This window comes from Aythya marila (assembly GCF_965140915.1).
Source record: "Aythya marila genome assembly, chromosome: Z".
Lineage (NCBI taxonomy): Eukaryota > Metazoa > Chordata > Aves > Anseriformes > Anatidae > Aythya > Aythya marila.
The window spans coordinates 30,051,858-30,076,316 of NC_139080.1; the positions used below are offsets into that span (position 1 = coordinate 30,051,858).

The 24,459-nt window shown below is 42.9% G+C and overlaps 1 protein-coding gene across 3 annotated transcripts in view; it reads left to right on the forward strand.

The window, feature by feature from the left end:
- The first annotated feature begins 4,216 nt into the window (after positions 1 to 4,216).
- RCL1 (RNA terminal phosphate cyclase like 1) overlaps positions 4,217 to 24,459 on the forward strand; it is a 34,722-nt gene continuing 14,479 nt past the window's right edge. For all 3 annotated transcript variants that reach the window (XR_014319331.1, XM_082783016.1, XM_082783015.1), the window contains exons 1-7: positions 4,217 to 4,453; positions 7,555 to 7,626; positions 8,411 to 8,586; positions 13,903 to 13,977; positions 15,281 to 15,405; positions 17,751 to 17,876; positions 23,194 to 23,350. Coding sequence is in view for 2 of the 3 variants with exons in the window: in XM_082783016.1 (XP_082639142.1) it covers positions 4,288 to 4,453; positions 7,555 to 7,626; positions 8,411 to 8,586; positions 13,903 to 13,977; positions 15,281 to 15,405; positions 17,751 to 17,876; positions 23,194 to 23,350 (897 nt within the window). In the remaining variant the exon portion in view is untranslated. The remainder of the gene's footprint in view (positions 4,454 to 7,554; positions 7,627 to 8,410; positions 8,587 to 13,902; positions 13,978 to 15,280; positions 15,406 to 17,750; positions 17,877 to 23,193; positions 23,351 to 24,459) is intronic.

Below are 24,459 nucleotides of genomic sequence, written 5' to 3' on the forward strand. Positions count from 1 at the left end.
TCAAAGTACTTTACATCTTTTCAAATACAGTCTTTCAGAACAGTTATGACCTTCTTTGCTGTAATGCCTTGGTTAGAATTAGACTGCTCTGTGATGCAGGGACTTGAAGAAAAACAAGCTACAATTACAGGAGGAATTCTAGCTGGTATGACTTATTCACCCTAGAAGTATAACACAGTCAGTAAAAACAAGTCTGAATGAGATGCTGCTGAAGGCTTACCTATTAACTTGCAAAACATACACATAGACAGACCCCAAGTCCTTTAAATAACACCTTATTATTTCAATCTGCAACAACTCACAGAATATAAGGAATAATTAGTGACTGTCAACTACATGAAAAGCATACTTCTGACTCCTATGCCCTTGAAACTCAGAATTTAGTAAGAGTGGTATTTTTCCAAGAACTTTCAAAACTATACAATTTAGCCCTTTTAGAAGAAATATTTTCATAAGCTTATTATAGGGCTGAAGAAAATCAAAACAATTTAGTACTTCAGGCTGGGATTTACAAAGATCCTCCAGGATCATCCACTTACAGTTTGGGGAAATTGGCTTACACTTTACACTTAAATCTCAGGTAGATGACTTAACCTTGAGTATATCCAAGTTCAAGACAAACTGTGGCCCATTCTCCTTTCTAAGAGTAAGTGTTTTCATAAACCATGAATTGTCTGCTGACTGAAATTTCCTTCCTTTTTACTTCCCTGGAGTTTACTATTGTAAGTACCTGAGGCCACATTACTCAGGTGTTCCTCTAAAGACCAAACAGCAATTGTCACTATATACATGTATATGCAGATGCACATAACCATAGTTCATACAATTTGCACCATTATACAACTATTTTTGTACAAAATCTCAAAAACTGTAGTAACAGTATTCCTCCCTTACAACATGATAATTTTAAACACTTCAACAAAAATTCCTACATACAGCTCTCCCCAAAGTCTCAAATGTTTATTTAATATGCTTTACAACTAGCATAATTTACTACTTATTTGAAAAACAACTTTCCAAACAGTTGAACAACTGATTTAAACTTTAGATTACACACCAATCAAATCAAAATGAACTGGACTTGAAGAGTACCTACAGGGTATAATATATACTGCCTTATATTCTTGCCTTTCAAATCTACACCAAGATTAAAGTACTGTGTTAGGTACTTGTTTTCTGAACTGTCAACCCTCTCACTGTTAACCTCTCTTAACAGAGTTTGTTTGATATAATGACGGGCTTTTCCTTTCTGTTACAATTCCTTTCAAAGAAGCTGTAATTTGTTTTTGGAAGGTGATAGCTATCAAAAAGAATAAACAGTTTCTGTACAACAATCCAAGTTACAGTCATTCTTCACTCCTTATAGAGACGATTCATGAAGAGCGGGAGAAGATACTATAGATAGTGAAACCATCAGCACTTTAAGGGACATCAAGGAAAAAAAAAACTCTGAGAAGCATGATTATTGTAGAAAAATAGGCCATCATCTAGATAGTACAGGTTTACTTGAAACAGATTTCATCTTTATAAATAAGAATAGCAGTTGATTGTAAACTCCTCAGATCTCTTGACCTGGATAGCAATATTTGAAGAGGATTTAAAAATAAAAAAATAAAAAATAAAAATGATGTTAAAGTACTGCATTTTGTGTTGATACAAAAATGGATTCCACTTTGAGCTTACAGAAAGATGAGAACTTTTATTACTACAAGCAATTGACTTTTTCCAATAGCCTCTTCAAAATGACAAATGCATCTCAGGTTTCTGTTTATTTGTTTTTAACTAGCACTTCAGCTTTGAACAACATGCTTTAGCCAGAGGTTTTAAGACCTGAATGACTGCATTTTCAACATAGGAAGACTGGAGAACCCCTCCTGTGAGGAAAGGCTGAGAGAGCTGGGACTCTTCAGGTCAGCTCAGAGAAGGGGGGATCAGGGCTTGGGGATGCTCAGGGGGATCTCAACAATTTCTTCAATTACCTGAATGGAGGGTGCAAATAGGACAGAGCCAGGCTTTTCTCAGTGGTGTGCAGTACCGGGACAAGAGGCAGTGGGCACAAACCAGAATTCAAGAGGCTCCATCTGAACATCACAAAACACTTCTTTACTGTGTGGGTGATGGAGCACTGGCACAGGTTGCCCAGAGAGGTTGTTGAGTCTCTGTCCTTGGAGACATTCAAAAACCATCTGGACACAGTCCTGCGCAACCGGCTCTAGGTATCCCTACTTGAGCAGAGGGGTTGGACCAGATGACCTCCAGAGGTCTCTTCCAACATCAATATGAGATGTGTGACTCTGTGAAAGCATACAAAAATAAATGCAGATGTATAAAAAACGTTTGCAGGCTTAAAAGTAGAAAAAGGCATATATCTGAATGTTAAAATATCAAAGACAGAAATTTAAAATTATCACAGCATGTTCATTCAGGAACAAGCCTATGATTTGGGATGCATGCTCACTGCAAGATTCAGTAATAATCCAAGTTTAACCATATAAAATTGTTCATTTCACAGCTGAAATTCTGCAGACAAGTAACTGCAATGCAATTTCCATACTGCTCTGTGTTAATCCTGGTAAAGTAGCTAGACACCACACATTTGCTCACTTCCTCTCTGCACAGTGAGATGGAGAAAAGAACTGGAAAGGTAAATGTGAGAAAAACTGTGGATAAAGACAGTTTGATAGATAAAGCAAAAGCCGTGCATGCAAGCAAAGCAAAATAAAAGTCATTTACTATTTCCCATCAGCAGATGTTCATCCGTGTAAATAGTCTTCATCACATGTAATGGTTACTTGGGAAGAGCAACACCACAACTCCAAACATCCCTTCTTTCTCCTCACAATTTTTATTGCTGAGCACGATGTCATATGGCATGAAATAACCCTTTGGTCAGTTGGAGTCAGCTGTCCTGGCTCTCCCCTCCCAACTTCTTGCAGACACCCAGCCTCTTTGCTGATGGAGGAGGAGAAGCAAGAGAGAAGACCTTGACTTTGTGCAAGGACTGCACAAAAGAAAATCAGAAGCAGAATTGCTTTCTAGGGTCTGCATTTCTCACTTCTGGTGCTGAGGACAATTGTTGGGATCCTACGTGCACCAACAGGTGTTAATCACTCTCAGCATCTTCACCAGTAGTCTCTGCCTACCGGCCTGGGAGCTCCAGTTAAGCTCAAGTCTGAGCTTTAGTTCCTTGCCTAAAGTACATTGTCGATTTAACTACCTCCAGTCCCATATCCTGGCACGACACCAGTCCTGTCCTATCTCCTCAGAGTTATGGTGCAGCTTTATCACTAGCCCATCCTCTTTGTAACTGGATCTGCTAGATGGATCCTGTCAGTGGACCCAGTGCCCCGTGCTGCCCCGTGCCACCCACCGTGCTCAATGCTGCACCACGGTGCCCTGTTCAGTGAGGGCAGGGCGCAGGCTGTGCAGTGATCACCCACAGCTCCTGGTGCATCCCTACTTGCAGAGCTGCTTTCTGGCAGCAACCTGACCTCATCCACAGCAACACATAAGCTGCATTTACTCAGGAGCGAGATCTGACATGAGTTCGTGCACGGGAGGGAGACACAGAACACATCTTCGGAAAATACCGTCTTGTGGGTCCTTTCCAGCTGGGGGTATTCTGTCAGATCACTCTTGTTCTTTTTTACTTAACACGAGGAGCTTTTTTCCCTGCACACATAAATGTAGCCCAGCAATTAACTCTGTCACCCTTGCATTCTCCTCTTAAAACACGGATTTTTAAAACCCTCACTACAGCTGAGTAAAGCTTTACTCGGACTCCTGTTTCAGGACAGCTGCTCTCTACCCCTGTAGTTAAGGGAATGGCACGAACAGAAGATTGGAAATCAGACCCTGCTCTTCGATGAGTTTTCCTTAGGACAGCCAGTGACAAATTACCGGGGGTAAATAAATAGATAAATAAAGTCTGCCAGAATGTGTTCCCAGCAACTAACCCTCCCTCATCTAGGGAGAGCGCCCCGGGTACACCGCATTTCACCGGGGACCTGAGGCACCCCCACAGGGGCCGGTCGATCCGAACCCCAATTACTCGACGCAGCGACCCCCAATTAATTAAGGCAGCAGCGGGGCGGGGCAGGGGGCTGAGGGGGTTTCGCCCCGCCCCAAAACCGCCCCCTGGCGGCCACCGCCCCGCGGCCGCCCCGCCCCTCGCCCTTTGACTCCCCGCTGTCCCCGCGCTTCCTGTTCCCAACCACGTGGGCGCGCCGGGCTCCGCGGGCACCCGCACCCGCACCGGCACCGGCACCGGCACCGGCTGGGCTCGGCATGGCGGGCGGCTCCTCCTCCTCCTTCTCCTCCTCCTCCTCCTCGCAATGCCTCAGCTACGCGGGCTGCAACTTCCTGCGGCAGCGCCTGGTGCTCGCCACGCTCAGCGGGCGGCCGCTGAAGATCCGCAAGATCCGCGCCCGGGAGGAGGACCCCGGGCTCCGCGGTGAGCCCCGGGACAGGGCGCGGGGGGATTGGGGGACGGGGGGGGTGGTCCCGGCTTCTCCCGGAGCGCCCCGGGGGGGTGAAAGCCGGGGGTGCCCGGGACACGTCGGGGGGTGCCGAGGGTGGGGGTGAGGCTGCGTGGCCGCAGGGTGCTGGGCTTCGGGGGGTGTGCCCGAGGGCGGCGGGGACAGGGAAGGGAAAGGGATGGGAAGGGCAGGGAAAGGGATGGGAAGGGCAGGGCAGGCGCTTGGCTGCAGCCACGTGCATCCCTCCGAGGGAAGCCTTGCTCGGGGACCTGCGCTCCGACCCCCGTCGCCCCCACGCTGGATGCCCCGGGCGGTGCCGTGGGCAGCGAGGTAGAGGCACTGCCGAGGTGTGTGTTGGTGTAAGAAGCTGCGTGTGGGCTTTGCTCGCCGGTTTGTGTGAGTGCTGAGAGCGTGTGGAGCTGTGTCTATGGGTGGAGGGGGCCAGCCAGACGGCGGGTGCAGTGCTTGCACTGAGCGGGGCATCACCAACAGGTAACACCCGATGCAAGCTCGCAGGGTGGCAGCAGCAGGAGGGCTGGCTGTCGCCTCTCGGTCCATTTTGGGGTAAGGTGGGAGGTTCAGAACAGATGAGAGCAGCACTGATGCAGCTCTGCCTCCTGAGCAGGCTTCGGTTCACACCTAAAGTCCCCTAAAGCTGTCAAAGTGTTCATATGTACTTGACTTAATGTATACTAAGAGTCAAAGTATTTATTACTACCACAAAAAGTTTAGTGCTGAAGTTTGTGGCTTTTGCCAAATTTGTAGGAGGTGCTTTTCCAAGCATGGACTGAATCATGTAAGGTATGGCCATAACAGAAAAAGAACAGCAAACCCTAATCTATATTGGTAATTTAACATGTGCTTCTCTCAGCTTTTCATGACCAGAGTATTTGTGGTGAAAGCTTTTCCATGAGTTTGCATTCCAAGAGGGAAACATGTTCACAAGGATGGGTTTTTGCACTGGAAAAGGTCCCACTGCTGCCATACAAACTTTGTGTTTAGAAATTATCACAACAGAAAGCAGAACGAGTGTTGTGTGACTGGTGCATCAACAGTATTAGGCAAATATTAACAAGCTGTAATGTCTGCAAGTTGCTCTTTTGTTTAAATGTTCATTGCATCCTAAAAGCTTATACGGAAAGAAAAATCAGAGTATTGTCTAAGAAGTGAGATAGAACTTCCTTAGTGATAGAACTAAAACTTTCTGACCGTTACGCAGGTGCATTTGGTCTTAAAACTAACTGATTTTTGAACTCTGCATAAATTTGTTGTCTTTTGTGCCAAGTCTATACCAACCTGGGATCCCTAAGAATCAGAGTATTGCTGTTTTTTTTTTTTTTTTTTTTTTTTATATATGTGCTTCTTCTTTCCCACATCTGTGAGCAGGATTCCACACTGTTGTGGTTCCGCTCGAGCGGGCAGCCGAGCTCCACCACGGCTGCTGTCTCACTCCCCCACCTCAAAGAGGAATGGGGAGAAAATACGATGAAAAGGGCTCAAAGTTTGAGATAAGGACAAGCAGATCACGCAATAATTATTGTAACGGGCAAAACAGACTCGGCATAGGGAGATAGTAAGATTTATTGCTTATTACTAACAAGCTAGAGAAGTGAGAAACAAAGGAAAGAAACCAAAAGCACCTTCCCCCCTCCTCGCCCCATCTACCCTCTTCCACCTCCTCCCCCCGAGCAGTGCAGGGGAACGGGGGAATGGGGGTTATGGTCAGTCTACAGCACTTCTTCTCTGCCGCTCCTTCTCGGTCACTCTTGTCCCCTGTGCTGTGGGGTCCCACCCACGGGATGCAGTCCTTGATGAACTGATCCGGCGTGGGCTTCCCACAGGCAGCAGCTCTTCCAGAACTGCTCCAGAGATGGGTCCGTACCATGGGGTCTATCTCTCAGGAGAAAACTGCTCCAACCTGGCTCCCCCACAGGCAGCAGCTCCTGCCAGGTCACCTGCTCCTGCGTGGTCTCCTCTCCACGGGCTGCAGCGTGGAACCCTGCTCCACCGTGGTACTCCATGGGCTGCAGGGGGACATCCTGCTTCACCATGGTCCTCACCACAGGCCGCAGGGGACTTCTGCTCCGGTGCCTGGAGCACCTCTCCCCCTCCTTCTGCACTGACCTTGGCGCCTGCAAGGCACCTCACTCCTCTCACTCTCCCAGCTGCTGTATCGCACAGCATTTTTTTTTTTCCCTATCTTAAATATGCTCTCACAGAGGCACAAAACAACATTGTTTATTGGCTCAGCTCTGGAAAACAATGGGGCCCTTACCAAACATGGGGCAGCTTCTAGATCCTTCTCACAGAAACCACCCCTACGGCCCCCTGCTACCAAAACCTTGCCACATAAACCCACGACACACACAAACAGGAGAAACCGTGTCATTAGCAGAGTAAGCTCCACTAGGGCACATGTTAAGACAAAGAGATGTGATGGGAAGACTTGCGTTTCTCTAGTCTTACTTATGTTGTTGATAATTTTGGAAATAAAAAACTCTGAGATCTGCAGATAGCCAATGGCGACTGCATTTGTGGAACAGCTGTGTGGCTGTAGCACTTCACAAATGAGCAACAGCTTTGTTAAGACTTTGCAGAGGGTAATGGGAAGTTGTGATTAGCTGGTGGTACTTAACTACGCAGGGTCCTGTTGGCTAGGACTTGTGCATGTATGCAAAACTGACTTTTTAGTGAGCAAAATGTGAATTGTCAAAGGCTTTATCCTGGGCTTGAGTGATCCTTTAGACCACTGTGATCAGACATACCAACTTCTGTCACTTGCTCTCCCCTTGCTGTGTGCAGGGGAGAGCTATGTGGATAATCCAGTAGTCACGTCTAAGTGCATCTGAGTTGATTTGAGACATCTGTAAGCGTTAAGAGTCAAATTAATGCCTCTGTTCTCATTTGAACTGCCTTTTCTGATGTGGTAAAATTAAACTACAAGTTGAAGAGTAAGAGTAGCCTTACCCCCTTCAAGGGGGAGTCATTACAGGGAAAATGTGTGTTGACCTTTCTTAATGTTTTCAGGAGTAAATTTTAAGTAACTTTAAAATACTTTCTTTGTTCTTCTCCTCAGACTTTGAAGCAAGTTTTATTCGCCTCATTGACAAAGTGACCAATGGCTCTAGGATTGAGATAAACCAAACAGGTGAGACCTTTTTTTCTCTTCTTCCTCTGTTCGAGTCTTCCAGGCTTTATCACTTGCTTCACTGAATTAAAAGCTACAGCTTGGCAGATAAGTGTTTAGATAGCATTGACTGAGTAGATTAGTAATAACCAAGGAGAGAAGCTTTATACTAATAGGTTGCACACAAGAAGATCAGTGCTCCACCACAGTGCAGTGCAATAAGGAAACTGTATTGCTCAAGTTGAAGGCTGATATTTGTTTGGTATGCAGGATCTCCTAGTGGTAGAAGGTCTCTGAACCAGGGTGGGGTTTCGTGCAAGGCAAAGTTCTTACTTGCCCAGCCATGCTCAGAGAGGAGTTGGTTTGAGTGAGAAGTATCCTATGTAGAAATCTCAGCTGGTTCTCGTCTTCTCTGTGTTGCAGGGGATTTTAAGGTTTGCTGGTCAGTAAAGCAGATGGCATACCTCTAGATATGCTGAGACAGCAATGTCTCAAGTCTGTTGAAGATTTAGTTTCTGTGGAGGATGCTAGTTGCTTGTTTCAGCATTTTGGCTGTTGTTGAGAGGTTCTTGATACGGGGGGAGGAAGGGAAAGGAGGAGAAATGATGTGCAAGATAAATGGACAGTCATCTGCCTCAACCAGTTTATTAAACATTGATGCAGAAGCGGTGTGGTGGAAGTGCTGCCCATCTTTTATAAAGTCTGCTGTCCCCAGTGTGCTGGTTCACATTGTCGCAAAGTGCTGCAGTAATGGGTAGTGTGCTGACAGGGCTCTAATTTGATTCCCCTTTGGCCTCCTCCCCAGGTACTACCTTGTATTATCAGCCTGGTCTTCTGTACGGAGGTTCGTTGGAACATGACTGCAGCCCCAGTCGCAGTATTGGCTACTACCTGGAAAGTTTGCTCTGTTTGGCACCTTTCATGAAACATCCATTGAAGATTGTCCTGAGGGGAGTAACAAATGATCAAGTAGATCCTTCAGTAAGTAATAAAATTTAAGTACCAGAGAAACATTTTTTTTTTTCTTCTAAATGAAGTTTAGGAAGAAATCTCTAAAATAAATGTACGCTGTGTTTCTGTCATCTTTCACATCAAGAAGTACTTGGTATTACTGCATCTGTCAGCAAGCTTTCTGAATCAAACATCTACTGAACTGTTCCCTTTGATCTTTCCAAATTGCATTTGGTAATCTACCTTTGGAGTTTTGCTTCTGTACTGCTGTTATCTCATCTGGAAACCGTAAGTGTGATGTGAGGACCTTCCACTGGTTTACTTCTCCCGCTCTCTTAGGAGTTAGATGGGTTATTTCTCCCACCCACTCACTTTACTGTAAGAAGAAAAAGAAATTGTCCATGAAATTTGAGTGTGACAGAGAAGGAATCTTCTTCTCCTGATAGATGCTGGATAAAGTTGTAATTATGCTGCTGTGAAGCCTTCTTTCTGTTAAATTCAAGTGGCAAGAACAAATGAAAGTAGCAAAAATACTGTATGTAATTGATTTTTCAGAAAGAAGCTAAATGGCATAAGTAGATCAAATAACTATGGGGTGTTTTGCCTTGATTCCTGTTACTGATGATTTACAGTCCTTTGTTTAAATAGTCTTGTTACAAAAATTATCTATGGGGATCATGGGATTAAAACACTGAGGTAATGGTTATGGGTTATGTTGGTTGATTTTTTGTAACAGCTTTTAGAGAACAGCACACTTTTTTTTTTTTTTTTTTACCTTTCAAATGCCAGCTAGAGCCTATTTTCCTCTGAGTAGATGAGGGGAACACTGTAATCAGAAAACTTAACAGTATTTGTAATCATTTTAAACTGTTTAAATATAATTGCAGATATTAGACAAGCCTCTGAGTCCTGCTATTATTTAGGGCTTTTCAACTGCATTTATCTTGTCACTTTAAAAACTGTGTTCTCTCACCTGTGGCTCTATGAAACACCCACATGAGCCAAAGGATAATTGAAGTGCTGTTTAAAAAATAAATCAAAAACAAAATAAAAGGGGAGCACGCTCTCTAATCTTTCAGCCACCATTGTTAAAAATGTCATAGAAATGGTAAGCAGTAAGAATCAAAGAAGTCTTTTTTGGCTGACTGCATCTTTTTCACCACAAGGGAGACTTTTTTTTTTTCCTTGAAGAATTTAGAGAGGAATACCAGTCCAATCTGAATGTTGTTTTCAAGTATGTTTGGACACTTACCTAAGCAGCTGAATCTTGATGTGGGAATTTAACTCTTCAGGCACCAGACACGTGGGCCAACAGAGATTAGCTGATCTTAATTGAAAAAGGTGTGAGAATCAGAGCCAGTTTGTGCTTGAAGGGGGCATGCACCTGCTAAAGCTCAGACACGGAGTGGTGTTGCCATACAGCAGATGAATTGCAGTACCTCAAAGTGTGTCTGCTGTTCAGCCTGCAGCAGGTGTAAGTAAAATGCAGGGTTGCGTGCTAATGCCCTGCATCTTATGCTCATTGTGCTGTAGAAGCATAGCTGTGGTTATTGGGGCTCAGCTAATGTAAGCAGAAGATGGCTAGCAGCTGGGTGAATTTTTTTTATGCATGCCCCAAAAGAGGTGCTCAGATTTGTCTATCCATCTACACACTTTGAATATCCAAGGGGGAAGAAAGAAAGGAAAGCCACTGTAAATACTTGTGGGTAGTTTAAAATATTCAGGGAGTTTTGCCTGGCACTCTTCACGTAAAAACCTCTCCATCTCAAGTTAGTAGCTACAATAAGCAAAGTACCTGCTTATATGTGTTGCAAGTCGTTTTTTGTTTGTTTTTTTTTTCTCTAAGTTTAGCTTAGTTTATAAGAGGCATATAATATTTTTAAACACTTACCTTTATTTTGGGGCCAGGTGAACTCTGCAGGAGATATCCTTGCATGAGTGGAAGCACCCCTAAGCTAAGTATCAGGAACACAGAGGCAGCCATAGAAGTGGAATGTCTCCCTCATGGCAGCAGTGAGCAAGTAGGCTGACCCAGTGGGCATTCTGAAACCTGTCAGCACTGAGCTTGCAGCTTTTACATCTGCAAAGACAGCCTCAAATGTCTGCTGGATACAATTGCTGTGCTGTGAGCTTGAGCTTGCTTTTTGCCAGGCACCCTCTGGTTGGGAGGACAGACAGGGATCACAGTAGATCTCCTGCTGCAGGGAGCAGAAGTGGACCAGGCAAGAGTGGCTGTTTCTAAAGGATGGCTAGTGGAAAGAAAACCTTCAGCTGAGTTCAGTGAGGCATGGGTCAGGCAGAGTTCCTGGGGTATAAATTGACTATGTGTTTGTTTACATACACTAATAGCCCACCCGTGGGTTGCAATGAAAAGCTCTTTCACAGCTGGCACCATTAGGGATAACTGTACAAGCAGTAATTGGAGGGATACTGTGGCCTCTGAAATGCAGGGGAATGTGCACTTGTGCCAGTTTGGACTGTAGTGATGATATTGTGTTTGTGTTCTGCATCCTAAATGAGAGGAAAATAAAATAATGCTTTGCTTGCGTTTGTCAGGAAGAGGTCTCCACGTGGATTCAGAACACTAGCCTGAACCATTGATTGGAAGCCTCTGTTTGCATTATGCATTATGTCTTTCTGTGCAACCACTAGTGAGACCTGACCCTGAATAGCTTGTGGGACCAGTCGTGCATGGGACTGGCATGCAGAGGTGTCATAGTTTATAATTTCTCTTTACAAAGACATTTTCCCCTGCAATAGCATCTATTAAGTGCCTTTTTGAAGTGAATGGAGGTGCCGTGCAACTCATCACTGTCTTAGTTTCCTTTCTTTCTCTACATGTTTTATTAGGACAGATAATATAATGCTGTGATAACCTAGTTTTAGAATAACTGTTCTTAATGTTTGGGCCTGCAAGTGCTGAAGCATTTTACAGCTATGCCTTGGGATTTTCAGTCAAAGTTATTTTCATGATGGCATGAGACTAGCATATGAAGGTTTGGCTTGGGAGCAATAAATTTCAGTGTTAATCAAAATTCAGCGGTCGTCTCAAATTCCAGAAAAAAAAAAAAGTTTTTCCAACAGACTTCAGTGTTCTCTTTTTTTAAGTTGCTGAACTCTGCTGCACGCATTAAGTCTAGGTCCCTATAACCAAATGCAGTGCTGTATGGTAGGGATAAATGCTGTTCTGTGCAGTGTTAATGGCTATGTAGACCAGCTATTGGCTACCTAGGAAAGGGACAAACATGTGCTGTTGGGTCTCTTTTCTGTGGTGGTGGTTGTTGTTTTTTCAGCTTTGCACTAGTTAAGGGATTCTGCAAACCAGTAATTTATTTTTTTTGCTGTTACGAGGACTTCTTTTAATCACTGTTGACTTTCTTAAAGGGTTGTATTTACACCAACAAGCAATGGGACTTGCAACTTGCAGCTTTCTGGCATTTGTGGTGCGGTATGCCCTCAGTTGTTTGAAGACTTTGCTATGGTAGAGTTAATGATGTGTTGCCTGCTATGAATATGGAGTAACTTCCCTCCAAGGTGAACTGAGAAATGGTTTTATGGTTGAGTGATAGGCATGAGTCTAGAAAATAAGGGGTTTTGGTCTCAGTTCTGCTACTGTCTTCACTTCCAATGAAGTACTTAACGTCTTCTGCATGAACTTGGACACATCTGTTGATCAGAACAGCCTTTTCCACTGCTTCAAATACTGCCAGTTACCTTTTCTGCTGAGGCTGCAAATTTGGAACAGAGACAGTCTCTTACTGTGTATCTATCTGGTACCTGGTAAGTATCATGCCTGGAACTTGTCTGAGGACTGAAAGCTACAGCAAGTCTTGAAACTCTTGGAAACAGACAAACCAGGCTCAAAATTGATCCAGCTTCCTAATGTTGCCGTAATAGGCCTTCTACAGAGGTAGAATTAAGTCCCTAGGATCACAAAAGTGGATATGGAGGAGGGGAAGGGGTTTCCTATCCCACGTGGTGAAGCTTTTACTTTTTCACTGGCATGTGCTTTTTCAGAACAAACAAAAAAAGGGGGGATAAATAGTGTGTAATGTTAGGCAAACCAGACAAGCACATTGAAATTTCAGCAGTTCTGACAGTGGTATTCCTGTGTGTCCATGTATGTGCATATGCATGTTAGTGAAGAGTTTTGTTCTAAAAGTCAAATGTGTGATTAATGAATAATACTGAGGGGCTGGATTAAGGTAGTAAGGGGCTGTAACTTATATTTCTTATATAAATAAATTCTTGACTTTTTTTTTTTATGAAGACATTAAAATATTGATACTTCTTACTGTTAAAAGCAACCCCAAATCCCTGTCTGTGAAGTATATTGGATAGCAGAATTTGAAAAATGAGAACTGTAGCATACGCTTGTAGCAACTCAGCACTAACAGGTTGTTTCTAGGTATGTGCTAGTACTTTGTCAGTGGCTTATACTGTCTGCAAAGCAGAGAGAATGAAATTCAAGGATCATTGATTCTGGTTGAAACTGTGGAAAGGAGGGTGGGGTTTTTTTCTGACTACTCAAAGTGCCATCTACCGTCTGCCTGTTTTCTTCTCCACCTGGACTCTAGTTCCCTTTGGTCATGCTGTACTGGTCCTATCTCTCCCAAGCTGTTTGTTTTGTGTAATTCCTTGTGCTGTTGCACTGCTAAATCATTTTTGTCACCTTCAGTAATGCTACTGAAGTTTCAGCAGAAGGAAGAAGACAACAAAGGACAGTTGTTGTCTTAGTTAACAAACAGGAGTACCAGTGGCAAGGAAAATCCTGCTGAGACCTAGATCTGGTGAGCACCTGGCTCACAGGGAGTATGTGGATGACTTGTCACCCACTTCAGATTCTCCTTTGTCAACTAGAATTACTTTGTTTCCCAGAAGCAGACGGAGAGAAGCTCTTGACAAAAGGATGAAGTCTCTCCTGGCAAACAAAAGGCTTCCTCCAAAATATGAAGGTTCTTGCTGTCATCACAGATCTAGCTGTAGGAATTCTTTAACAATGTCATAAAAATATCATTTTTTTGTAACTGTTCATCAACAACTGGTAACTGCTCAGAGAAACAAATGAGCAGTTCTAGCGGAAACCTAATAAAAATCAGGCTGAGGAAGAAATCCAGAATAGGAAATTCCATCTCCATAGTTTGCTGTGGCAAATTTAGTGAGTAGTAAGATCTCGTGCCAGTTTGAGTAGCTGATATCTATGCTGCATTCCTGTGTCTGCCCTTAGAATACCTAGCACAGAAAAGCCTCATCCTTGTTAGGAACCTCATAATTCAATGATTTTTAAATTACTGACTTACATAACTTCCAATAAGGAGTCTGCTTTTTAAATTTTTTATTTTGTAGGTTGATAACCTTAAGGCCACAGCTTTACCCCTACTGAAAAAGTTTGGAATTGATGGTGAAGGTCTGGAAATCAAGGTAAAAAAATATTTCTTTCTTTGCCAGCACAGGTTGAAATGATGCTTCGAACAGCTTCATGGAACCGTATGCTTTTGGGCAGCGTAACCGTATACAGAGAAGGACAGCGCTTGCTGCTCTTTCTCTAGCAGATATCTGATCACATCACACATTAAATTGTCTCCTTCTTGATACATGTTAAATAGCATGGTAGCCACACAGTGAGTACAGGTCAGTAGTAGAAGACATGCGAAGGCTAGGAGTAGAGAACATGTCAAATATGAGTGACCTTCTTTGTTTCCTAGAGATTCTTGCAAATTAAGAAGCCTTTTTGCTTTCTTGTTTCTCATCACTTAAAGTAATTTTTTTTCATTCCACCTGTTTTTGTCCCATGCTTAGAGCTAGTGAGAAATAATCAAGTCTTTTTTACCAGCAGAGGAGCTGGATCCATATTTGGTTGATTATTGTTTGCTTCCAGTTTAGGAAATAACAGTAAATACTCTTTCCTATAAAGAGTACACTTTTCACAGGCTTGATAAATTTGAGTGAGTAATAGGTTTTTAGGATCAAGAGAGGAAATTATAGTCTTTCAAAATTAAGAACGCTCATTTAAAATGTATGAAGGCCCTGCTTGCGCTAACAGTCTTTACACGCTCTACTGTGTCCTCCCAGTTCCTCCCCTAACCCTGCCAGTGGTACAGAACCCCACGGTAATGTTGCTGGCACCATCAGGCCATGCCCCAGCAAAGCTACAGCAGTGCTGGTCTTCAGTTCCCCACAGCCCTCTCCATCCTCTCCCTTTAGGTGTTCCCAATGACCAGGGACAGGGCTAACCACTGGCTAGGGTGGTAGGATCAGTCTGGGATGGCCAGGCCTTTCTGTGGGAACAAGTTCATTTTGGTGTCACGTAAGCATGTCAAGCATCAGAGAAATGACACTTTCTTCAGCAGTGAGGTACAAATTTGCAATTAGAGACAAGTAGTACGCCAGTGTTGCCTCCCTAGTAAAGGCTGGGGGGTTTTGTTTGTTTGATTCTTAGTTCTTGGTGGTGTTTTCTAGTGTATGTTTTTCTTCCACTGAGAAGCCATGCCTACTGTACTTGAAATGAGAGAGGTGAGGAGCAAAAAAATAAATCTTTTATTGCTTATAGGTTTGGTGGAAAAAAAAATATTTCTGCTCTTAGGATGTCTTTTTCTTACCTGCACTCGCATAGTACTTGTAATGATAACAATTTATTTTATGTGAAATAAAAGCTATAATTTTTGAGCATGTATATACATTGTGTTCTTTACTAACCTGTTTTCTCCTCCATTATTATTTTTAGATCAACAGGAGAGGAATGCCTCCCAAAGGGGGTGGAGAGATACTGTTTGCTTGCCCAGTGAGAAAGGTCTTGCAGCCTATTCAGTTCACAGACCCAGGCAAAATCAAGCGCATCAGAGGAACTGCGTATCCTTCTCTTACCTTGTTTTTTTTTTAAAAAAAATTGCTTTTAAAGAAAAGTCTCCCAGCTTAGAAACCCCAGGAGCATCCCTGTGTCAGAGTACACATGCAGACAACACACAGTGACTTTCCACAGAATGAAAACAAAATTAGATTCCACCAGCATGTCTCAAAAACACTGTGTTCAGAACACTGTTCAAAAAGCAACAATGAACAAGTAAATAAATCTAAAACTGAACGGCACCTTTCACAACCTTTTCAATAGCAAAAAAAAAAAAGTTAAATTACCTTCTATGATATACAAAGCAGCACTAAAATAGATATGTTTTGTCTGTGAATCCAGTAATAAACAATGTAGTTTTGTTATATGTCAGATACTTGGCATCTTGACTGTTAACGAGTCTAGCAGAATGTTGGATGGGCACCTAAATTTGAGTTCAGTTTACACTTCACTGCACGCATGTGAACTAAGCTTTCTGTTGTCTTACCAAAGGCAGTTTGTTAGCTCTTTGCCTGCTGAAGTGTCATGGAAGATAGAAGTGGGGAGGGATTTACTCCCTCATAAAGAAAAGGGCACAAAACTTACTTAATGTATTTTTGTTCTTCACTTTTTTTGCTTATTGCTTCTATACCATATGTCATGAACCTGCTGTCACCATAGGAAGAAAGCAAAAATCCCTCACAGCAGGGTATACTAAATATTGTAATTCAGGAGCTCCAGCTCTCTTGAGCATTGTCCAACTTGTAGTTTGATTTGCAATTATGAGAATCTCAGATGTGGTCTGGCTTTGATTCTTCAAAAGGAAAGCAGGAATGGGGGCAGGTTTCCTGCCAGAGGCACAGACTTGCAGCCTATTCCTCCTTTTACAGTATGCTGTCATAATTGTATGCAAGAATGGTACACTTTGACCTCTGTCATTAACTGCAGCATTTGGTTGAATGCAGTTTTACTGTGTGCATGGGCTGTTGAAAAAGAAAGGGGACAGCTCAGTGTGCTTGTTGGTTTTCATGGTCTTCAATGAAGAAAGTATTTCTTTTGCCCTGTTTATATCTTCAGTAAGTAGTTCTATTCTCTGTTTCTGTGTGATGGAGGGAGGAATGGTAGTGGCATTAGTGACATCTTTGTAACCTCACTTTAATACACAGTATGGTCCCAGGTGACTTACTGGAGTTGGTTGATGTATGTGAACTACAGGTTTCCGAACTTCCACTTTCCTATGACTTTTGGATTTTTTCTCAGGGATAAAGGCTTGCTTTTGGTAAGCTGGGTGAGGGACCCACTTATTTCAGTTTGGACTTTAAGTGGTCCTTCAAGCCAGTAGAAAACAAAACATTTAGACACATAAGTGTTTTTATCCCTTCAAGATGCAGCTGAACAATTCTGCTCCCTTACAGCTGGGGAGCTTGTGTTGCAGCAGTTTTTTATACTCACCCAAAATGATGAGTGCAGCAACTGAAGAAAGATTGGTTCTCTGATTATTATTTACTGATTTTGCCCTTAAGAACTTAACACTTCTGGTCTACCTCCTCCACAAGAGCATACTATAGAAACTTTCATAAAAGGAGGTTTTCTTCAGCCAGGTGGTAGGTTTGAGAGATGATCCCTGTGTTGCCATGTTACCTGGTTAAATGCAGAGCATGAGTCTGTACTAGATGGGATGGAATTGAGAGTAGAAATGTCTTACAAGTTTGAAAATATTTTGGGAATATCACTGAAATAGCACCTGAGCAAAAGGGCACAAAGCAGGTGCAGGAAGGTGGTAGTCTCGTCTTCCTCAGAACATTTATCTTTGAATGCTGAGTGACTGGATAACCAGTAAATTTAATATTTTCAGAGCACTGCAAAACAGTTGGAGAGGGCAAAGTTTTTTCCTTTAGCTTTTTTTTTTTTAATTTTGTCTTTGGTAAAAACATTTAATTTCAACTGTCCAATTTCTCCCCAGGGGAAATGGAAAGAAAGGATTTCTTGTTGCTAACTCAGAGAAACTTCACCCATCAATATCATTTCGTAAGACACAAACAGCATGCACGACTTCCTGCATCATAAGAACCTACAGGATGATAGAATAGCAATTTAAAATTATTGAAAGGCATCTTTAAGACAAATTTTTATGTAGTCATACATAATAGGTTGTTCTTGTGTGCATTTCAGCTAAGATATATCAATAAAAAGACTGTAGAAAGCACTAAGTTTATGTTATTTAAATACCAGCTGTGCTAGGAAAATGGAGTAACATTCATGGATGGATGCATAGGACAAAAACATGTTTTCTGGAATAATAAGTTGGGACCTCTTGACCACTTCTGTCTTTTTTTTTTCATGATCACAATTCCTTAGCTCAGAAATGTAGGTACTCTGTCAGAGTGTCACCACAGATGGCAAACAGAATGGTGGAATCTGCAAGGGGCATCCTGAATAAATTCCTCCCAGACATTTATATCTACACAGATCACATGAAGGGGGTCAGCTCTGGAAAGTGAGTATCCAACTATTCACAGGCAACAGAAATGCAGTTTGGCATTTGTTTGTCTGCTAGTATATTCTGATCTGTAATTTTTCTGAGCTTTAGACCATGATTTTCTATTCTGCTGACATGAAATATTCCTTACAGGAGAAAATGGAATGATTCACTGGTTAACTATTGTTTCACTCACAGAATCATCAAGGTTGGAAAAGACCTCCAATATCATCTGGTCCAACCATCGCCCTACTACCAATATCACTCACTAGGCCATGTATCCAAGTACCAGGTCCAACCTTTCCTTAAACACCCCCAGGGATAGTGACTCTACCATCTCCCTGGGCAACCTCTTCCAGTGCCTGACTACCCTTTATGAAGAAATGTCTCTTAATTTCTAACCTCAGCCTCTCCTGGTGCAACTTGAGCCCATTCCCTCTAGTCCTATCACTAGTTACCTGTGGGAAGAGGCTGACACCCAGCTCCCCACACCTTCCTTTCAGGCAGTTGTAGAGAGCAATAAGGTCTCCCCTGAGCCTCTTCTTCTCCAGACTAAAGAGCCCCAGTTCCCTCATCTGCTCCCTCTATGACTTGTGTTCCAGACTCTTCACCAGCTTCATAGCCTTTCTCTGGACAATGCCCAGGGCCTAGATGTCCTTGTAGTGAGCGGCCCAACACTGGACACAGTACTTGAGGTGTGGCCTCACCAGAGCCGAGTACAGGGTCATTGCCCGGGTCCTGCTGGCTACACTATTCCTGATCCAGGTGAGGATGCTGTGTGCCTTGGCCACCTGGGCACACTGCCAGCTCATGTTCAGGAGAGCATCAATCAGCACCCCCAGATCCTTTTCCTCTGCACAACTTTTGAGCTACTCTCCCCCTAGCCTGTAGCGCTGCATGGGGCTGTAGACAAAGCGTGGGACCTGGTACTTAGCTATGTTGAGTGTCATTCCATCGGCCAGGTCCCTCTGCAGAAGCCTTCCTACCCTCCAGCAGATCGACACTTCCCCTCAACTTGGTGTCATCTGCAAACTTACTGAGGGTGCACTTAATTCCCTCATCCAAATCATCAATAAAAAGATATTAAAGAGGATGGGCCCCAACACCAACCCCTGGGGAACACCACTGGTGACTGTTCGCCAGCTGGATTTCACTCCATTCACCACCACTCTCTGGGCCTGGCTGTCCAGCCAGTTTTTAACCCAGCAAAGAGTGTGCCTGTCCAAGCCATGGGCAGCCAGCTTCTCTGGAATGCTGTGGAAGACTGCATCAAAGGTCTTATTGAAGTCTTGGTAGGCTATGTCAACAGGCTTTCCATCATCCACCAGCCAGGTCACCAGGTCACAGAAAGAGATGAGATTGGTCAGGCAGGACTTGCTTTTCATGAACCCATGCTGACTGGGCCTGATCCCCCTGTTGTCCCACATATGGTGTGTGATTGCATTCAAGATGACCTGTGCCGTCACCTTTCCTGGCACTGAGGTCAGGCTGACAGGCCTCTGGTACCCCAGATCCTCCTTACAGTTCTTTTCATAGATGGGCGTCACATTAGCAAGTCTCCATTCAGCCGGGACATCTCTGGTTGACCATGACCACTGATGATGGAAAGTATCCCAGCAATCGCATCCACCAACTCCTTCAACACTCTTGAGTGGATCCCATCTGGCCCCATGGACTTGTGACAGTCCAGGTGGAACAGCAGGTCTCTAACTGTTTCCATCTGAACTGTGGGGATTTCTTCCGCTCCTCATCCCAGACTTCCAGGTCAGGAGGCTGAGTTCTCTAAGGATAAGTGGTCTGGCTAATAAAGAGATGCAAAAAAAGGCATTAAGAACCTCAGCCTTTTCTTTATCCTCAGTAGTTATGTTCCCCCCATATCCAGTAAAGAATGGAGAGTCTCTTTGACCCTCCTTTTGCCATTAATATATTTATAAAAATGTTTTTTGTTATCCTTAACCATAGTGGCCAGGTTGAGCTTGTGTTGGGCTTTGGCATTCTGGATTTTTTCTCTTCATATCCTGGCAACTTCCTTGTGCTCTGCCTGAGTTGCCTGCCCCTTCTTCCACCAGACTTAAAACTCTTTTTCTCCCAGACACACAGCAAAAGTTCCCTGTTCAGCCAGGCCAGTCTTCTCTACTGCTAGCTCATCTTATGGCAGGTGGGGATAGACCACTCCTGTGCCTTTAAGATTTCCTTCTTGAAGAGCATCCAGCCTTCCTGGACGCCTCTGTCCTTCAGGACTGACTCCCAAGGGACCCTCCTGCCAGTGTCCTGAACAGTTCAAAGTCTGTCCTCCAGAAGTCCAGGGTGGCAGTGTTACTGACCCCCCTCCTGATTTCACCAAGAATAGAGAACATGGTGGCCATGTTGTGGTCACTCTGCCCAAGAAAACTCTGTACCACCACATCTCCCACCAGTCCTTCTCTGTTCTTGAACAGCAGGTCTAGCAGGGCACCCCCTCTGGTAGGCTCACTGATTTTACTGATACTTGCTAGCTTTGTTGTCCTCCTGTCGTTTTTCTTTGAGGTTGAAGATCTGAATAACTAATTTATTTGTCTTCTTTCTGTATGCTCAAATCCAAGCATGCACACTTTTTCACAGTTTCTTCTCCTTGAAGTATTACCCTAAAGATACTATTTTAGTTTCATAAATGTGCACATATAAAAATTACTGACTTTAAAGTATTTTTCCTCTTTTCTAATTCCCCATCATATTTAATATTCCAGGATAGTAGGTCTTGTGGCTCCAGATTGTTAACGGTAATCAAAATTTGGAAGCCTCTTTTTTGGGGAGGTATGAAGTTTTTGGGGTCTTTGTGTGTTCTTTTGTTGTTAGGGGTTTTGTTTTGTTTTTTTGTTTTTTTTATATATATATACCTATAAAGTGGAAAATTCAAATTAATTAGGGTAGCAACGTTATTTTTTCTACTTGCGCAATTGGCCAGTGCAGAGGAATACATAATAGTATGGGAAGAAAAAATGAATTTCCCTTTCCATCTTGCTGATGCGTGTCACTCTCTGCTGCTTCTGTGCTATCTCATTGAGCATGATTATAGTGACACTTCAGAAAAGCTTTTCTTATTACCTGGTTCCTGTTACTTGTGTGTATATGTGTTGGCAGGACAAGGAAGGAAAGTAAAACACGTCTCGTTTCCAATGCTAATTGCCAGGGATGAGTAAGAACAGTAGCCTATCTGTGCCCAAACCAAGCTCTGATTTCAGAATACAGAATCTTGAACTCTATATCCCTTGCACAGTGACAAAAGCTTCAGGAAATAGATCTGAGCATCTTCTTCCACCTGTAATGTTTTTCTGAACAAAAACTTCCTGGTTCTGTTTATAGAATTTACAGAAAAATGTTTGTGCAGATACTTCCTAATCCTGCCTGCATATGGATGAGGCACTAGATGATTTTATTTTTTCTTTAGGCAGTTTGCCACATGCTACTGAATGATAACAAAATCTGCTAGTAGGTATAATTACTAAAGAATATATGTCGAAGCTGTAGCCTCTAAGAAATAACATCTTTGACTGTGATTTTGTCTTGCTGTCTAGATCACTCTCAGTCTTTCAGAGTAAGGAAAGAAGAGAAACATCTTTAGCATATCTTCTGTGCTGCTTAGCAAGTACAGACAGTTGAATATATGTGGGAATCACAAATAGCTTTTTGTTCACTCCCTACTGAATTGCCTGTAAAGGGCTTACTCTTCTTTGACACTTGAATAGTGTGTTGTGGTGGTTTTACCCTGCTGGGCAGCCATACTCCACCACAAGCACTCTTTCACTCCCCCTCATCAGAAGAAGAGCAGGGAGAAGACAGTATGCTGGGAAGGAAATAAAGTCTCAAAGATTGATACAAGGATAATTTAATTAAAGGGAAGAGAAGATGGGGGGGGGGGGCAGGGTGGGGAGGACACAAGCAAAGACCATGTGGAAGTACAAAGGGAAGAAAAAAAAATTCTCTACTTCCCATCAATGAGCAATGCTCAGTCATGTCGTGGAAAGCAGGACGTGACATGTAGCAGTTGTTTGGGAGGACAGTCTTTGTAACAAGAGCTGCACCTTCTCCTTCCCCTTTCCCACCTTTTATTGCTGATCGTGACACCACATGGTGTGGAATATCCCTTTGGTTGGTTTAGGTCAGCTGCCCTGGTGATGTCCCTTCCCTGCTTCTTGCCCACCCCCAGTCTGCTGGTTCTTGTGGGGCTGGAGGAAGTCCTGATGCGGTGCCAGCACTGCTCAGTAGTATACACAACACTGGATTGATACCATTGCTGTTCTAGCTACAGGTGCAGAGCACAGCACTGTATGGGCCACTGCAGGGAAAGATAACACCATCCCAGCCAGACCCAGTACATGTGTTTACTGGTGATTTTGTTTTTGTGATTTGGTGGTGGTGGTGGTGTTCCTCACTACTCTGGGTAGGTTTGGGGTCAGTGGCATTATTTTAATTAAGTTTGAGTAGTGGAGGCAGCAGGAGTCCAGAACTGTGGGAAGTCCTGTAAGTGGAGGGAAGTTAAGTTAACCTTATTTTGAATGGCTAGCTGTTAGTGTTCTTCTAGAGTCTATAAATACAACGATCTTGTGTTTTTTTCCCTTGTTATAGCTCTTTGATTTCTCAGCAAGCCATACTCAGACATCTGTTACTTTCTTGTAGCAAAAGTGTTTAACACTCACAATAGCATTTTTTAGGATCCTAAACTCTCAGTAAAATGCATTTTTTTTTCTTCAAATTATATGTTCAGAATTCTTGTGTGGTTGTAATGATCTGGATGGTATTGAGCTGTAAGTGAAAAGAAGTGACTGGAAATTCAAGTAGTATGAATCAGGTTCTTTCATCCTCTTTCTTGGTGCTAGGACTATGGTCTGATCTTGCTACATGGTGAAGCTTCCAGGGAAAGGGATGGATCCCTAAAGAAAGTCAGTTTTGGTTTTGAACATGACAGAGAAAAAACTCCAGATACTTTAGAAATGTTCGTCAAAGATTAGTTAAGTAAATATGAAAGATACTGTTGGTTTTGTTTGTTTGTTTTTTAACAAAAAGTGTTATTTCTGAGGTTTGATTGTTTTGTTTTTTTAGTTACTTTTCTTTTTAAAGAGTTTGTGCCAGGAATATCCAGCACAGTATATTTGGTGCTAATGATACTGGGTTTAACTTCTAAATTATTGTTTTTTTCAGGATGAACAAAATGTATAAAACAGGAATTTTGTCAGTAAGTCCACATTTCCCGTAGTGTCTTATGAGTGGGGCTGCCTGTGAATTGAGGAGGAGGTTGACATTTCTTCTTGGCTTCTTAATCAATTTTGTTTTCAAATCAAATGCACTTTTCTTACAGATCTCCAGGATTTGGCATGTGCCTTATTGCAGAAACCATCAATGGCACTTTTCTCAGTGCTGAGCTAGCCTCAAATCCTCAGGGCCAAGGAGCAGCTGTGCTGCCTGAGGAACTTGGCCAGAATTGTGCTAAGCTGTTGCTTGAGGAGATCTATAGGGTAAGTGGCCAATATGTTTTCTGTGTATAGCTGAAGGGGAAGAAGGTGATGATACATTGATGAAGCAACAGGTGATTTGGAGAGTACCCTCAGACAGGCTGAGTTCCAAACAGAGCAATGATTTTATGCTACAAGCATATTCTTGATCCGGATTAGGAGTGGTTTTGAATGGTCACGTACTGGTATAATGAGTTACTCTGCCATGTTAATTCTTGTGCCCAGGATATGTTAACTACAGATCATAGCAGAGACAAATTTTGCTTTCATTGCCTTCTGTCTGCAGCAGAGGTCACTTGGCTTCATGTGGTCACCTTACATTTTTAATCATAACACATAAATGGTAATGCTCTTAAACTAGCAGTGGGAATGGGATTTTGTGAGTGGGAAAATATGAGAAAGAGGAAGGAAGGAAAAAAGTAGCTAGCCTCAGTGCTGGCCACTTCACTGTAGCAATAACAAACTCAAATGTCCTGAGGTTTGTTATATGAGGAACTGGCTAATTGGTTTGTTAGAAAGGACGTAGGACAGTTTCCGTAAGAATCTTAAGTGCATCACAATTTCCCACAGCATGATTATTTTTATTAAAATGCTTGTTTTCATTTGTGGTGAGACTTCTAATAGATGACCACCTCTCGGTCTAACAAATTATTTAGCAATTACTGAGCTTCTGATTTAATAAAGAAGCTATCCACTCATGTTGTGTATCTCCACAGATGTTAAAATAAGCAGTTGTTAGTGCTGACAAAACACATTTGGCCTTTAGGAGGCAGCCATCTACAGATTGTACTCAATGAGTTAATAAATAAAGATTTATTTGCTCTGAACTAGAATAACCTGTTAGGACATGGCAAATTATTTAAAATACCATTAATAATAACCTGTTTTAGGTAATGTAGTCAGTTATAAAAATGCCCCTTTGTCTTAGACTTTACATTCATCCCAGTGGATAGGTTGTTCATCTGTTATCTTTTGCTTTCTCTGCTGCCAACACATCTTCATCTGTCTGAATTACCAACTTGTCCACTTGTTCCAGTCTTCAACTATTTCTTTATTTTTTCAGTGTATGCTGGAACTCAAATATAACCCTAGCATTTCCACTGAAAAGTATT